The following is a 14637-nucleotide window of genomic DNA, read 5'->3' on the forward strand; positions in this document are numbered from 1 at the left end:
TGTGTTTGTCTCTCAAAAAATGAAGACCTAATTATTTATATATTTGTTAGGTATTGATGATGACCTAATAGAAACATTGAAACCTATCATATTAATGGATTTATTTTTATGATGAAGTGTAATGACCATTTTATTATTATTATTATTATTATTATTATTATTGTTATTGTTATTGTTATTGTTATTGTTATCGTTATTATTATCGTTATCGTTATTAATCCAACTGTACATTTGTTAAAATTTACATTTAAAGAAAAAAAAATTTAATGGTGTAATATTACTTAGGACACGTTTGATACACTGGATAGGGATTACAACAGGAATTGTAATCTTTATTATTGGAAATAAAATATATTGTAATGGAATAACTAAACCTATTTATAAGTTTTTTTTTGAAAGAGTTTCAACCATGGTGTCCGCTCCGCTCCTGATGATAGCTCTTTATCATCAAACCAAGATACCAATCAGTTTTGGGTGTAGGCGGGGATTGAACCCCAGATCTCTTATACAACCATCAGAGATTTTACCAATTAAGCTAACTGAAACCCACAACCTATTTATAAGTTTGATTGTGAGTTGTAACATTAGAATAAAAATTAAGATTTATTTTAGGAAATATCTTACTCATACAATTATGTTTCCTTAAAAATAATTTTTTTTTTTTTAATTGAAAGAGAGATGAGTTATTTTTTATGGTTTTTTATTTTTATAAATGTTGTGTATATATGGCAAGTTTGTTTATTTGGAAATATATTAATTTTAGAAATTATTGCACCTACTAAGGAATATCTATTACAACTAAGAGAAATAGTTATTCCTTATTTTGAAGAATAATTATTCATAAGGAATGACGGCTCCTTATAATAAAAATATTACCAAACTAAAGAATCAATAAACCATATGAATAATTATTACAATACAATGTATATTACAGTCTAATAAACATGCTCTTAAAGTTACATTATTTAAAAACTTTTATTAGATTAATATGTCACAAATTTCATAGTTGGGATTATAAATTCTCCATATTTTTAACACATATACGGAGTTTCCTACCAACAGGATGCTATTTACTATTTGATATAGAAGCCCATAGTTTATGTACAATTTTGAATTCAAAAATTTGAAATTTAACTATTTGATAAATAATAGATTATATTAAAATTTTGCAAGCATGTAAAGTATAAGAAAAAAATGTAATCCAATGTTGGTAATATATATAACATTGATGGTTAATTATTGTAGTATGTCTGTGTATACAATCATTTCACATATTGTTTATTAATTTGTGTAATTGTAAGTGGTCGATGAAAAATGATGGTCCATATAATTAGTAGTGGAACGAATGCATTGATCACTCATAATCACATAATTTAACAAATTTATGAAATTGGTTAGGTCATTTTGGGAACAGCTTATTTAGCTGAAACTGAAAAATTGTCGCTAAAAGTGTAGAAAAAAAAGTTAAAAGTTAACTGAATAGTACAATAGGACCCATGAATAGTATTAAAAAGTGTCATGAGACCTATAAATAGTACTAAAAATAAGCTAAAAACTAAATAAGTTTAAACAAATAAGCTAATCCAAACAGGATGTAAGTGTGCTCCTAATTTTTTTTCCCACTCAAAAGTAGAAAAAATTGTATCTATAATTATTTGAATTTGCCAACCCAAGTAGGATTAATTTTTTTTTTAAAGAGTTTCAACTTATGGCGTCTGCTCTTTATGATAACTCTTTATTATCAAACCAAGATACCAATTAGTTTTTGGTGTAGGCAGGGATTGAACTCCAGATCTCTTATTCAACTATTAGAGACTTTATTAGTTGAGTTAAGCAGAACCCACCAAGTAAGATTAATTCAAGTCAAGCTTATCCAATTTTTGACTTTTCTTGGATAATTGAAAAGTCAATCTTATCTAATATATAACGAAATTACATAGAGAAAATCTAGGACCACAACTTTTTTTTACTATGTGTGTATTTGGCAAAAATTATTTTTGTCAACTTATTTTACTATTAAGCTTATTTTTACTATTATTCATGGGCTCTGCTGCATTTTTTGGTATTATTTATGGGTCTCATTACACTATTTCAGTAATTTTTTTTGGTAGAAATGAACATTATATTAAAACTAACAAAATGGAAGGGTATCAAAACAAAGCCTTTTAGAATACAATCCTTGGCAATCAGCCTCAACAAAAGAAACCAAGTCCACAGGCGAATTGGAGTAAATAACAAAATCTAATCCTTGCAAGCGACCTAAATTAGCTAATCGGTCCACACACGAATTTGCTTCACGATAGATGTGTTTAAAAACTAGCTAGGGAATTTGGGTAGCCAACTGCTTGCAATCATCAAAGAGAGGAGAAATCACAGAGTTATCATAATCCGGGTTATTCAAAGCATTTACTAAAGCTTTAGCATCTAGCTCTACAATGACATTTGACAAATTCATTTGGATGCATAACAAGAGTCCATCTCAAAGAGCCCAAGCTTCTGCTATGAAATTGTTAGCCCTCCTCACTTCTTGGTGAAGCCCACCACCCAGTTCCCATGATCATCTCTAATCAATCCTCTTCCCCCTGCATTTCCCAGTGAATCATCACATGACCCGTCGGTATTAAGTTTCAGCCAACCCGATCCAGGTTTTTCCAACCTGATTTGTTTAATGATCATGCGATTGTTGCATTTTGGGCGATTAATGCAAAGGAAAAATTCAGTGGCTTGCATCTTGATAGTCTTGGCAAGATTCGGGTTGGGGCTCTTGTGATTAAAAACTACCTGATTATGTTGCTTCCAAATCAGCCATAAGTCAAAGGGAAATATGATGTTCCATGGGAGTCTACCAACAGTGTGCGAAACCTTGGCTTTTGCATTTGAAACAATCCAACCTCTGAGGTCCTGGGAAAAGAAATGCTGGTTCAAGCTCTGTTGGCCCAATTGGTACCATATAGGATTGATTAACCTGTAATCCTGAATAGCATAACTGATAGTTTTAGGTTCAGTGTGGCATATAGGGAAAGTTGTGGGGATTTGTAGACCTTTATCAACCAAGCAGCACCGTACCCCCACACTATTATGCATACATTTCTAGATGAACATTTGGATTTTGGGGAGAGTATTTAATTTCCATATCCACGATCCTGAGAATGAATCAGTTTCTATTGGCTTTGTAGCTATCAAATAGGTAGTTTTGGAGCTAAAAGCACCTTTTGAGGACCCTTTCCAAGCCAACCTATCGGTACTTCTTGTTGCAATAGGGATTGGGACTGCTTGAATGCTCTCTTTTATATCTGGGGGTAGATCAAAAGGAATGACTAACCTATTCCATCTGTGAGGGGATATGACATTGCTAACTTTAAGATTAAAGGATTCTTGAGGGATGGGGCCATGAATGATGGATCTCAGTGGACCAAAATCCAACCAGCTATCCCTCCAGAAATCTAGCTTGCTCTCATGCCTCGGTATCCACTTCATTCCCTCTTTAAACACATATTCTCCCTTTTTTAAGCCCCTCCAAATAGGAGACCCTGGCAGCTTAGCTTCATTCCTAGAATTTGTACGTTTTCTAGTGCCATATTTCAACTTAAGCACCTTGGCCCAAAGAGCATTGTTCTCCGAGTGTAATCTCCCATCAAGCTTGGCTAAGAGAGCCGTATTCCTACCTTTGGCTAATTGGAGACCTAGTCCTCCCAAATCCTTCAGAGTGGTGACTTTATCCCAACTTACCCAATGCATCTTCCTAGAGTGGTCTGTGGATCCCCAAAGAAAGTTCTTTTTTACCCTATCTATGCCTTTGAAAATCTTATTCAGTAACTGGACATTCTGCATAACATAGGTAGGTATGGTTGATGAGGAAGCTTGAATGAGAACCATTCTACCCGCCATGGAGAGTAGATTTGCTTTCCAACTTGCTAGCTTCTTTTTGACTCTATCCAACACAAAGCCAAAGTCATGCCCTCGGCTTCTCGAGTGCTGGTTTGGCTGGATTGGCTTCAAGAAGAACCGGGCAATAGTCCAAATGACATCTAGGTAAATGCGTAACTTTCGCATCCAAGTACAAAACACACCATTTAAGATTCATAAAAAATCTGTCAATCCTCTCCAAAATCAGATTGTTAATGTCCCTCTTATTGGTCCAAGTGTATCTAGGACCCGAGAAGCCTAAATCCACCATATTGCACTTGTCTAAGCATTCCTTAAAGAGGAGTGACCCATTGATGCTTACCCCTCTGCCTCCAAATTTATCCTCATCAATTAGGGACTCATCAAAATCTCCAGCCATAACCCACGACAGCTTGTGTAGCTCAACTACTTTACAAATATTTTCCCATAATATAGTTCTTTCCTCACCCCTAGGACTAGCATAGATAGTAGAAAAGACCCAAGCAAGGTTTGAGGAGCGTACTTCCACATGGATCTCCTGCTCCGTGTTCACTAGACTCTCAATCTCCAGTTTGTCTGAATTCCACAATAACCACAATCCACTGGCATATCCAATGGTGTCAGTATGGATAGCCCCATCAAAAGGTAATCTATATGTTATCTCCCTTGCCCTGTCTCCACCCAATCTAGTTTCCAAAACCACGAGAATGGCCGAATCATGAGTCTGAGCTAGTTCCCGAACATGACTTTGGAAGTTAGGCTTCAGAGCACCTCTACTGTTCCAAATAATGATATTCATAAGGAAATGATGTTTGGGGGTGGGACACTTATCAAATAGAGGTAAAAGCTTTGCCTCTTTCCTCAAATTCCATCTGGTCTTCCTCATCATCGCCGTTGACATTCCCCTCCCCGGAGCAAACGTCGTGCAGTGTTCCAAGACCCCCATCTCCAGTTCCTAGCTATGGAGTGGAGATTGAACTCCAATGTTGGCTTGAAAATTTGAATGAGCTTGGTGCAGTGCCGATTCCCCATTAATGAAGTTGAAATAGGTTGAAGCTTGAGCATTCTTCTCTTGGACAGTGATTCTGCTGGGTTCACCTTACACAAGATTGGGGTCGATGAGATTTGGGGAAGAGTCTACCACACTATCTTCCTTTCCTCCTCTGACGTCAGTCCATCCGACAGGAATCGCCACCAAGGATTCACCATCGGCCCCCACAATGGATCCGTTAGTGGTAGGTGACATGTTCTCGCACTTTCTTCTGTTAACGGGAAGATGAACTGCCATGCTTCCCTGTACTTGCTATTGAATCCTCCCATCACATGCGTAGGATTCGCCCAAATCTCCATAATGACGATCTCCAGGATCTCGATCACTTCCTTCCTCATTCTTATGGCCCACCTCGTCTCTTGTAGGGGTTGTGAATTCGAACGCAACGTTGGATGAAGGTTTGGGAGCATCTTTGGAGAGCGTGGTAAGGTTGGAGGAGAAGATGGGTAAGTTAAAAGGGGATCCTTTTGATTGAGGGGTAGCGGTACTCTTAGGTAAGGAGTCAGAGGGATTAATCCTTTCAAGGGCCTTTTTGCCCTTTACGGACACAAGGGAGAGTCTATAAGTTGGGTTAGCCTTTACTGTTGGGCTTACACCCTTTGTCTCTGATCCTGAAGCCGAGAATGGCCCATAGTGCCGCTAGGGAATTGGGCCAATAAAGTAGATGATTTGTTAGCCTATTTTGTGTTTTCGAAGCTGGGCCCTCTACGAGTCGAAGGTTGGGCCTTAGCCAGGCCATTCCTACCTGTTTCCATTCGCTCCAAACTTCTCCCGGGTTATTGAGGTGTAGCTTCCTAGTGAGATTTGCTTGTCCCCACCAGGTTAGGGTCATGTCTAGCCACAATCATCCAAGGATCGTACTGTCCTTCAGCCTCCACTATTCCATTTGCGTTAGACGTGGCATTGTCAGGTGTTGTACTTTGGTCTTCATGCTTATCACTTGAATTGCCAGGTAATGTGTCTCGACCATCCTCTACCGGGGTTATTGGATCTTTGCCTTTCCGAACAGTGTACGGGCAGGCTTCCATCTTGTGCCCTACTCTTCTATAGGAAAAACAGAGCTTGTGGATACCCTCGTAAGTCACCGGCTGCTCAAATTGCCCATAGAGAATGGTGTTAACCAGCGGTTTGTTAATGTGAATTTGGATACAAAGCCTGGCATATTTCCCACCAGCTTCCATGGCAGCGTGAGCATTAATCCTCAACACTTTACCCAAAAACTCACCTATTTGTTTCAGAATTTGTCTCATACAGCTTGATAGGTAACTTTTTTAGCCTAACCCAGACGGCTATTGAGGACACGTTTGCCGTCGATGGCTTGAAAAACGGTTCGCACGGCCTTAAGGAAAGGAAAAAATCTCCAATGAACCATGGCCCCCTTTCCAATATTGAGTCTAGATCCTCTTTGGAATAGAATCAGACTAGGGAGAAACCGTGGGTTAGGTCCACACAGTCCATTCACCCTGACGGCCTCCACATTTGCGTTAGTTTGCTTTGCATGTAGCTAAAACTTACTGATCTACCCACTAGCTTCACAATGATAGTTCTTGACTAGGGTTTCCTGATGCAGACCTTAGTTTCCTTAGTTAGCTTGACCACCACAATCCCTTCTCGGTGTAAGCTATTAACCTCTGCATCCTCATCATTAGATTCCTTGTCCTTGTTCATCTGGTCGGTGAAGTCGAAAGCTTTTGCATATGCCCCTGGAATAGCGCCTACTAGTTTATCCCTAAAGAATATTTTAGTGGCATTTGAAGGGCCTAAACTATCAGGGAAGGGGGAGTCCTCGCCAGACCGATCATTGGACCTAGCCTTGAATCCAGTGTGGTGCCAATCCTTAACTTTCTTATTGCTTCAAGCTAGTTCAGCCTCTTCTTCTCTAGAAAGCGTTCTTGGTTTCATCATCCCATTGACCCAAATATACACTTACACTATTTCAGTTAATTTTTACATTTATTTATAATACTTTTAATAAAAAGTTTTTAGTTTCAGTGAAATAAATAGATCTCAAATGAGTGATAAAAATAACGATACCATGTATATGAAAGTTATAGGTAACTTTGACAAAATTTTTACAAAACAGGAAGAAAAAAAAATGTAACTCTAGAACAACTCAATAAGAGATGAGTAACTTCTAACAAAAAAAAAAGAGATGAGTAGGGCCCAATTTTCAAAGCAATAATGATCAAGGGGGCCAAACTAGTAAATTGAACAATTGCCCGGGTGTATTTATAAAAGGATAGTTTCCATTTCGTTCTCTCACGCCTCAACCTGTCAGCATTTAAACCATTCGGTTCATCACTGTGTGCTCAATCTTTGGAAAAAATTTCTTAGCAAACAAACACGTTCATTTATTTCCTTTTATCTATCCTGGAAGATCACAACAAATTAATTACACAGAAGAGTCCCACAAAACTTTTCATGGGTGCAAAATGGAAACGAAAAGAAAATAAAGTTGGTAGCTGGGCATTAACAGTTTCCTACTTACCTCTGAGTTTTGTCAAAGAAAGATCCAGGTTAGTTATCTCTATCTTTGTTTTGGATGCCGAGAAAATTATCCATGAAAATGCAATAACACCGGTCGTAGTGCTTTCTTGGTTTCGTCTTTTTGTTTTTTTTTTTTTTTTTTGAATCTCTATATATATTTTTTTTTTTATGAAATTCATACCCTTCATGTGATTTCATCGTAAATTTTAATGTTTTCTAGTTTGTTTTCAATTGGGTATTTCTGGAAACTGGAGTTTTCTGAAATGGAAAAGTTTGCTTGTCCATTTTCGTATCGAAATTTGAAAGGACATTATTTTACAGTAGAAGTGTAAATCGGAGGTACAGGGACATTGTCGTCCTTTTGGCATGGTGGCCACGCCCACATGACAGGCGATTTTTTCAGCATCGGTTGCGTAGATTCATGTGAAAAAGTCTATTAGAGTGTTTTTTTAAGAAACAAGTCTAGAGATAGTCACGTAAACACTGTCTTATTGGTATACGTTGAAAAAAATATTTAGGGCTCATAAAACAAATATTTATGGCTCATTTGGTACATAAGTATAAATATATATTTTCAGTTTTTAGATAATATTATACGTATTTTTACACTCTTTTTTATTAATATTTTTAAAAAATACAAACAATATTACTAAAACAACGTTGTCAAACAGCTCATTTGTATCACACCCACAACTTTGTAACAAGTTTCTTGTGTTACACCGAGCGGTAGAGAAAAAAGTGGTGATAATAGGCGGTCAATTACAGGTTTGAATGGAGTTTTAGAGTAACATTATTCTAGTAACGTCCCTATTTTTTTAAAATACATATAAATATAAAAATATGTATAATATTGTTTAAACACTAAAAATTATTGTTTAAACAACGGTAACAAATGAGCCCTATATAAGAAGTGGTCCTATAATTACTTAATAAGTTAAAGCATTCACAATAAAGCATTTAAAAATTTTAGCTTTTTACGACACAAAAAAATAACCATCAACATATTAAAATAGGTTTTTTTAACAACTCACATTAATTTTTTTGTTTTGAGTTTAAGCTACATTAAGTTATTACCTCTAGTAGCTCAAAGTCAAAATTTATTTTTATAATAACTTCTTTGCTGTAGAAACAATTTTGGGGAATTGATTGCTAAATGGACGTTTTAGTCCATTTAGCAACCTTGTTGCACGAAATTGTTGAATGGATTTTTTTCAAATGCTAAAAGACAATAATGCCACGATCCATGCGCGAAATTGCTAACGTACTTTTCAAGGCTTAATGGTCCTTTGAATGCAATTAAGAATTCCAGTCTCTATAGAGTATATACTATAGATGATAGTCAATTCCAATCAGCTGCGCACTTTCCACGAATGATCGAGATCACGTGGAATCTAATTTTCTCAATACAGTACAATTCTACTGTGTTTTAGTCCAATATATACCGGTGATTCGAAGTTACGGTTTTTGAAAAATAAAATAAAATAAAGTGTGTATACAGTAGTGTGTAATAGATGGTACAATTTGTAATCCGTGAAATATTTGTTTGGTATGGTATTGGTAATGGTAGCTAGAAATGCAAGAAGTGGTAGATATTTTGGATAATTGGAGGTGTCCTCAATTAATAGCCGCATTGACCTTTTTGCCGCGGTGGTGGGTGAGTCTAATAACAGGCGCTTTTGATGACCACTGCCAAAAGATATTTTGTGTTATATTGGTCTTTCTTTTCTTTTAAAGTCGTCCGAGTTTTGATTGTGATGTGAAGTATGGAAACTAGAATCTTTTATTCTTCTTACTTATTTTTGTTCTTTTAAATTTTTTTTTTTTTCCATCTTCCCAACTAAATAGATCCTAAAGATAGATAGAGTATTTTTAGACGAGAATCTTCACTTATTCAGCACTTAGAAAAATTAATATTTATGCACAAAATTCATTACTGTATAAATAGGTGACAAGTAATTGATACTTATTCATATCTCAATAAATCTAATACGCAATAATACTGAACTCTTCCCAAGTTATGTTGTTATAAATGTGGTCATCTGTTTGGAGTTGGATCGCTACTTGGCAACAAGTTGGATACACCTTCCTAGTTCCTAAACACTTGGCACTTTCATCTACCACGTGTTTGTGATATTTAGCAGAGATCTAATCAAACCAGTAATAATTATATAACACGTGCTAAAAATTATTTATCATGTATTCATCTCTCACAATATGTGCGAGGTGCAGGAATATTCCCGCATATATATGTACCATATATATATATATATATGAATCTTACTACATGTGAGATGTAGTTGTGTATCCACATGTCATGAATGAGAATGTCATACGACATGTGAGAGTAGTTGTGCATGCACATGTTGAATGAGAGAATGACAAAATGCCTTCTCTTTCACGACGGTCTCTTTGATCTACATAGATACAGGCGACTTTATAGCCCTCCTTTGGACTTGGTTTCACATGACAAAATCTTGGGTACACCTAAAGCCGGAATTGACTTTTTGCCGAATTTGTTTGGATGAGTTTAAAAAGAAAAAGAAAAAAAAAAGAGTACTTTGGCACTTACAAGCGTTTGGGAACATGACTGTTCAACGTGCTGACCTGATGCTAATTGCAAACTTTTAGAAAAGTTATTGGAATTATGATTAAACCCACCACATATAACACTACTATGTTGAGTAATGCTACGTATACACCCAAAAATAAATTTAACATTTTTCATAATCGTTGAGTTAGCAAATTTTTATTCATTTTCATTTGTGCCCACCAATAACATCACTAATAATTTGCCATTAGGTGTCAATTTTTGGTTTCCGCCTTTCTAACCCATGTTACTTAAATCTGCAGACAAGTTTGTGGTGTACTGTTGTCAGTAATTTTCTCTTTTCTTAACAAGTGTTTGGACATCTGTTTTCCTTTCCTATGTATATTATTTAGAATTCTTCAGTTGGACTTAAAAAAAGGAATAGCTAATCCGATATATGAAGCAGGAACTGAAGTGAGAACCTCTACATAGTTTGTTTTGCTGCAAAGTAAAAATGGCCACAAATGCTAGTGTATGTCCGGCAGCCATGACGGCGACATCAAATGGGTTGTTCCAAGGGGATAATCCTCTTCATTTTTCACTCCCTCTTGCCATCGTGCAGATATGTCTTGTGGTTGCCCTCACACGAATTCTTGCTTTCCTTTTGAGGCCATTAAGACAGCCTCGGGTGATTGCAGAGATTGTGGTAAGTCCCTCTTCTTTTCTTATTCTTTATTGGTGTGTTTTTATATTTTCACATGATAATGACTTGCAGCTTTTGTTTAGTTTATCACATTAACAATAAGGATTTAGATACGTATCATAAGTCATAACTATGCACTTATTCCAAGTTTCCCTTAAATTATATAGGGTTGGCACTAAATAATTCTATGCTGTACATCATGACTTCCACCTCGGAATCTAGTACTATTTTCTTTTATTTTTATTGAAATTTTTATCTGTAATCTTTCTCAATCTCTTTGTTTAATCAGGTTTGGGAGCATAATCTTTGAGTCACAGGGATTGCCAATACGTATTGGTATTTCCTACAATAAAAAATGTTTCAAATAAGGACAGTTATATGTGTATCAGAATTATTCTTGGAATTGATTCCAAGTAAAAATTCTAAAAACATATCATCTAGAGGGGTTATCTAATTTTGGGAATAGTCACTTAACTTGGAGTATTGCAAACTGTAGAGTGCAAACTCAAAAAATGGACGCTGTATTTGAGTCATTGATGAAAGGAACTCTATATGAGAACCAAGTGGTATTGTTTACTCTGCCTCATAGTTGAGGTAGCAGATAAGGGCTTAGTGAAGTTAAATTCCTGAACTTTGTAGTACTTGTTATATCTCCAGCAACTTCCAATATCTTCATCTGTTATTATAGAAATACTGGATTTCAAACATGGTTCTAGGAACTTCACAACACTGTTAGTGTTTTATGCGTAATCCACTGGTAACAGTTTTTGTTGCATCCCAATATGAAATAAATTTTTTTTTTTTGTTGGCACTTGATTATAACCAAGTATGTCTCATCGAACTATACCTATTCCAGAATCTCTTACTAAATTCAAATCTACAGACGTGGTCTTAGGCTTAAGGTTGTAACTTAGCTTCAACTAATGTGATTCAGTATCATTTCCTATAATTGCTTAAAATGTCTGCATCTTCATTTTCCAGGGGAGAGTTTGATTTTTGTTGCTTTTGTTGGCAGGGTGGAATATTACTTGGTCCGTCTGCTCTAGGTCGCAACCAGGACTATCTAAATGCAATCTTTCCATCTAGAAGCCTCACAGTGTTGGATACTTTAGCCAATCTTGGTCTTCTCTTCTTTTTATTTCTTATAGGCCTAGAGATAGACCCAAGGTCAATTCGTCGGACTGGAAAGAAAGCTTTATGCATAGCCATGGCGGGAATCAGCTTTCCGTTTGCATTAGGAATTGGAACATCATTTGTCCTCAAAGGAAGTATTTCCAAAGGTGTAGATGGACCCCCATTTCTTGTATTCATGGGGGTCGCCCTTTCTATTACCGCCTTCCCTGTCTTGGCCCGAATTTTGGCTGAACTTAAGCTATTAACCACTGATGTTGGCCAAATGGCCATGTCAGCAGCAGCAGTCAATGATGTGGCTGCATGGATTCTACTTGCTCTTGCCATTGCCCTCTCTGGTACTGGCCGCTCTCCTCTTGTTTCATTATGGGTTTTCTTGTGTGGAGCTGGTTTTGTTCTATGTTTGTCATTCATTGTCCCTCCTATCTTTAAATGGATGGCACAGCGTTGCCCCGAGGGTGAGCCAGTTGACGAGTTGTATGTATGTGCTACTTTAGCTGCAGTTTTGGCAGCTGGGTTTGTCACTGATGCTATTGGAATCCATGCCCTCTTTGGTGCATTTGTCATGGGAGTTCTTGTCCCAAAGGAAGGGCCATTTGCAGGTGCTCTTGTGGAAAAAGTTGAGGATCTTGTATCTGGTCTCTTCCTTCCGTTGTACTTCGTCTCAAGTGGATTGAAAACCGATATAGCTACAATTCGAGGAGCTCAGTCATGGGGTCTTCTTGTTTTAGTCATTGTTACAGCATGTTTTGGGAAGATTGTTGGTACTGTAGTTGTCTCCCTTCTTTGCAAAGTGCCTGTTCAGGAGGCTGTAGCTTTGGGGATCCTGATGAATACTAAAGGCTTGGTGGAACTCATTGTCCTCAACATTGGCAAAGACAGAAAGGTAACTTTAATATTTATGCCTTTCAAACAAAAAAAAAAGTAAGAAATTAATCTATTAGATATATTTGGATTTTATGTACTTCATGATCTTCATAGATGATTGTTATTACAGGTATTGAATGATCAAACATTTGCTATCATGGTTCTGATGGCTATCTTCACAACCTTTATTACGACACCTTTAGTTATAGCAGTATATAAGCCAGCTAAAAGAATGAGTAAGGCCTTTCACAAGTATAGAACAATTGAGAGAAATGATTCAAATGCTCAACTTCGGATTTTGGCCTGTTTCCACAGTACAACAAACATCCCCGCGATGATTAATCTCATTGAGGCTTCACGTGGGACTGAAAAGAAGGAAGGGCTTTGTGTGTATGCATTGCATCTCATGGAGCTAACTGAGAGGCCATCTGCAATTCTGATGGTCCACAAGGCAAGAAAGAATGGGCTACCCTTTTGGAATAAGGGGCGGCATTCAGATCACAATCAAATTGTTGTAGCTTTTGAGGCCTTCCGGCAGCTAAGCCGAGTGTCCATTCGTCCAATGACAGCAATATCTTCAATGACTAACATACACGAGGACATATGCACGAGTGCTGAGAATAAAGGGGCATCAATGATAATTCTCCCATTCCACAAACATCAGAGGTTTGATGGAGCATTGGAGACAACTCGAAATGATTACCGTTGGGTCAACCGGAGAGTTCTTGAGCATGCACCATGCTCTGTGGGGATCTTGGTGGACCGTGGACTTGGTGGAAGCACCCATGTATCTGCAAGCAATGTTTGTTCAACCTTAACTGTCTTATTCTTTGGGGGTGGTGATGATCGTGAAGCCCTTGCCTATGGGGCTCGAATGGCTGAACACCCTGGTATTAGTTTAACAGTCGTTCACTTCATAATAAGCCCTGAGAATGAACAAGAGGTTGTTAATGTTAAAGTTAATATTGGTGAAACCTCCAATACATCAGAAGGATCTGGAGACGAAAAGTTTCTTGTTGAATTCAAACAAAAGTTCCTAAAGGACAGCTCAATCAAATTCGAAGAGAGAGTTGTGAGAAATGCTGCAGAAACTATTGATGTCATTTTAGAATATAGTCGATGTGATCTGTTTTTGGTCGGTAGAACGCATGAGGTTACTTCTTTGAATGTGAAGAGTGACTGCCTTGAACTGGGCCAAGTTGGTAGCTTGTTGACTTCTCCTGGCTTCTCAACATCAGCATCAGTATTGGTGGTGCAACAGTATCATAACCAGAGAGTTTCAAATTCAGGGTCTTCTAAGAGAATAGTAATATTACCGGATGAAGATACAGATGTGTTGCCTGAGGAAGATTTGGAATCTAAATGATTTAACTTTCTTTGATCTATTAATGTACAGAAAGAAAAAACAAAAAAACTTTTACATTCTTTATGGTCCGATTGGATTGAGAGAGGAGGGGGAGTAGAGTAGAATAGAGTAGACTTGTCTCTTCATTGGCTGGTTTATTTAACACTTCCCTACCCAAAAAAAATGTTGTTACTTTGTTTACCTTGAAGATGCACCAAACAAGTGGCCAATTCAACAATCTCTCTCTTTCCAAGCACATTTAATACTGTATTCTTAATCAGATTTATAAGCAAAGATGGTGTGGAGCTTGAGAAGACCTTATCTAAAGATAGGCTCCTCTCTCTAGCACCCTTTGCTCAATTTCTAAGGGTTCCATTACAACCAAGGATGTAGTAGTTTTATTTTTCTAGGTGAAATAGAGTTTTTAGTAGGATTTAAAAAAAAAAATTATTGTAAGGAGAAGAAGTAAATGAAGTTCTTACAAGCAAGGGAGTTAATTTTAAATTAGACACTGTTACAGTTTACTAAAGAAATGAAATATTTCTATACTAATTAATAATGGTGTACTATTTCATGGTTACTATTATATATATATTAGCTTATGTAGCAAATGAGTCATGTTGAAGCCAAAGTTTAAACTC

At 36.8% G+C, this 14637-nt stretch overlaps 2 protein-coding genes across 2 annotated transcripts; one reads left to right on the forward strand and one right to left on the reverse strand.

The window, feature by feature from the left end:
* Nucleotides 1-3952: 3952 nt before the first annotated feature.
* On the reverse strand, nucleotides 3953-4831 carry LOC142624982 (uncharacterized). Its single transcript, XM_075798702.1, has one exon. The coding sequence runs from the start codon at nucleotides 4829-4831 to the stop codon at nucleotides 3953-3955; it is 879 nt and encodes a 292-aa protein (XP_075654817.1).
* Nucleotides 4832-7210: 2379 nt separating this feature from the next.
* Nucleotides 7211-14356, forward strand: LOC142622091 (cation/H(+) antiporter 18-like). The gene is made up of 4 exons (XM_075795521.1): nucleotides 7211-7452; nucleotides 10417-10656; nucleotides 11669-12670; nucleotides 12782-14356. Exons 2-4 carry the CDS (start codon nucleotides 10465-10467, stop codon nucleotides 14015-14017), a joined length of 2430 nt encoding a protein of 809 aa, XP_075651636.1. The 5' UTR covers nucleotides 7211-7452; nucleotides 10417-10464; the 3' UTR covers nucleotides 14018-14356.
* Nucleotides 14357-14637: the final 281 nt, after the last annotated feature.

The sequence above is a fragment of the Castanea sativa genome, chromosome 1 (genome assembly GCF_040712315.1).
Source record: "Castanea sativa cultivar Marrone di Chiusa Pesio chromosome 1, ASM4071231v1".
NCBI lineage: Eukaryota > Viridiplantae > Streptophyta > Magnoliopsida > Fagales > Fagaceae > Castanea > Castanea sativa.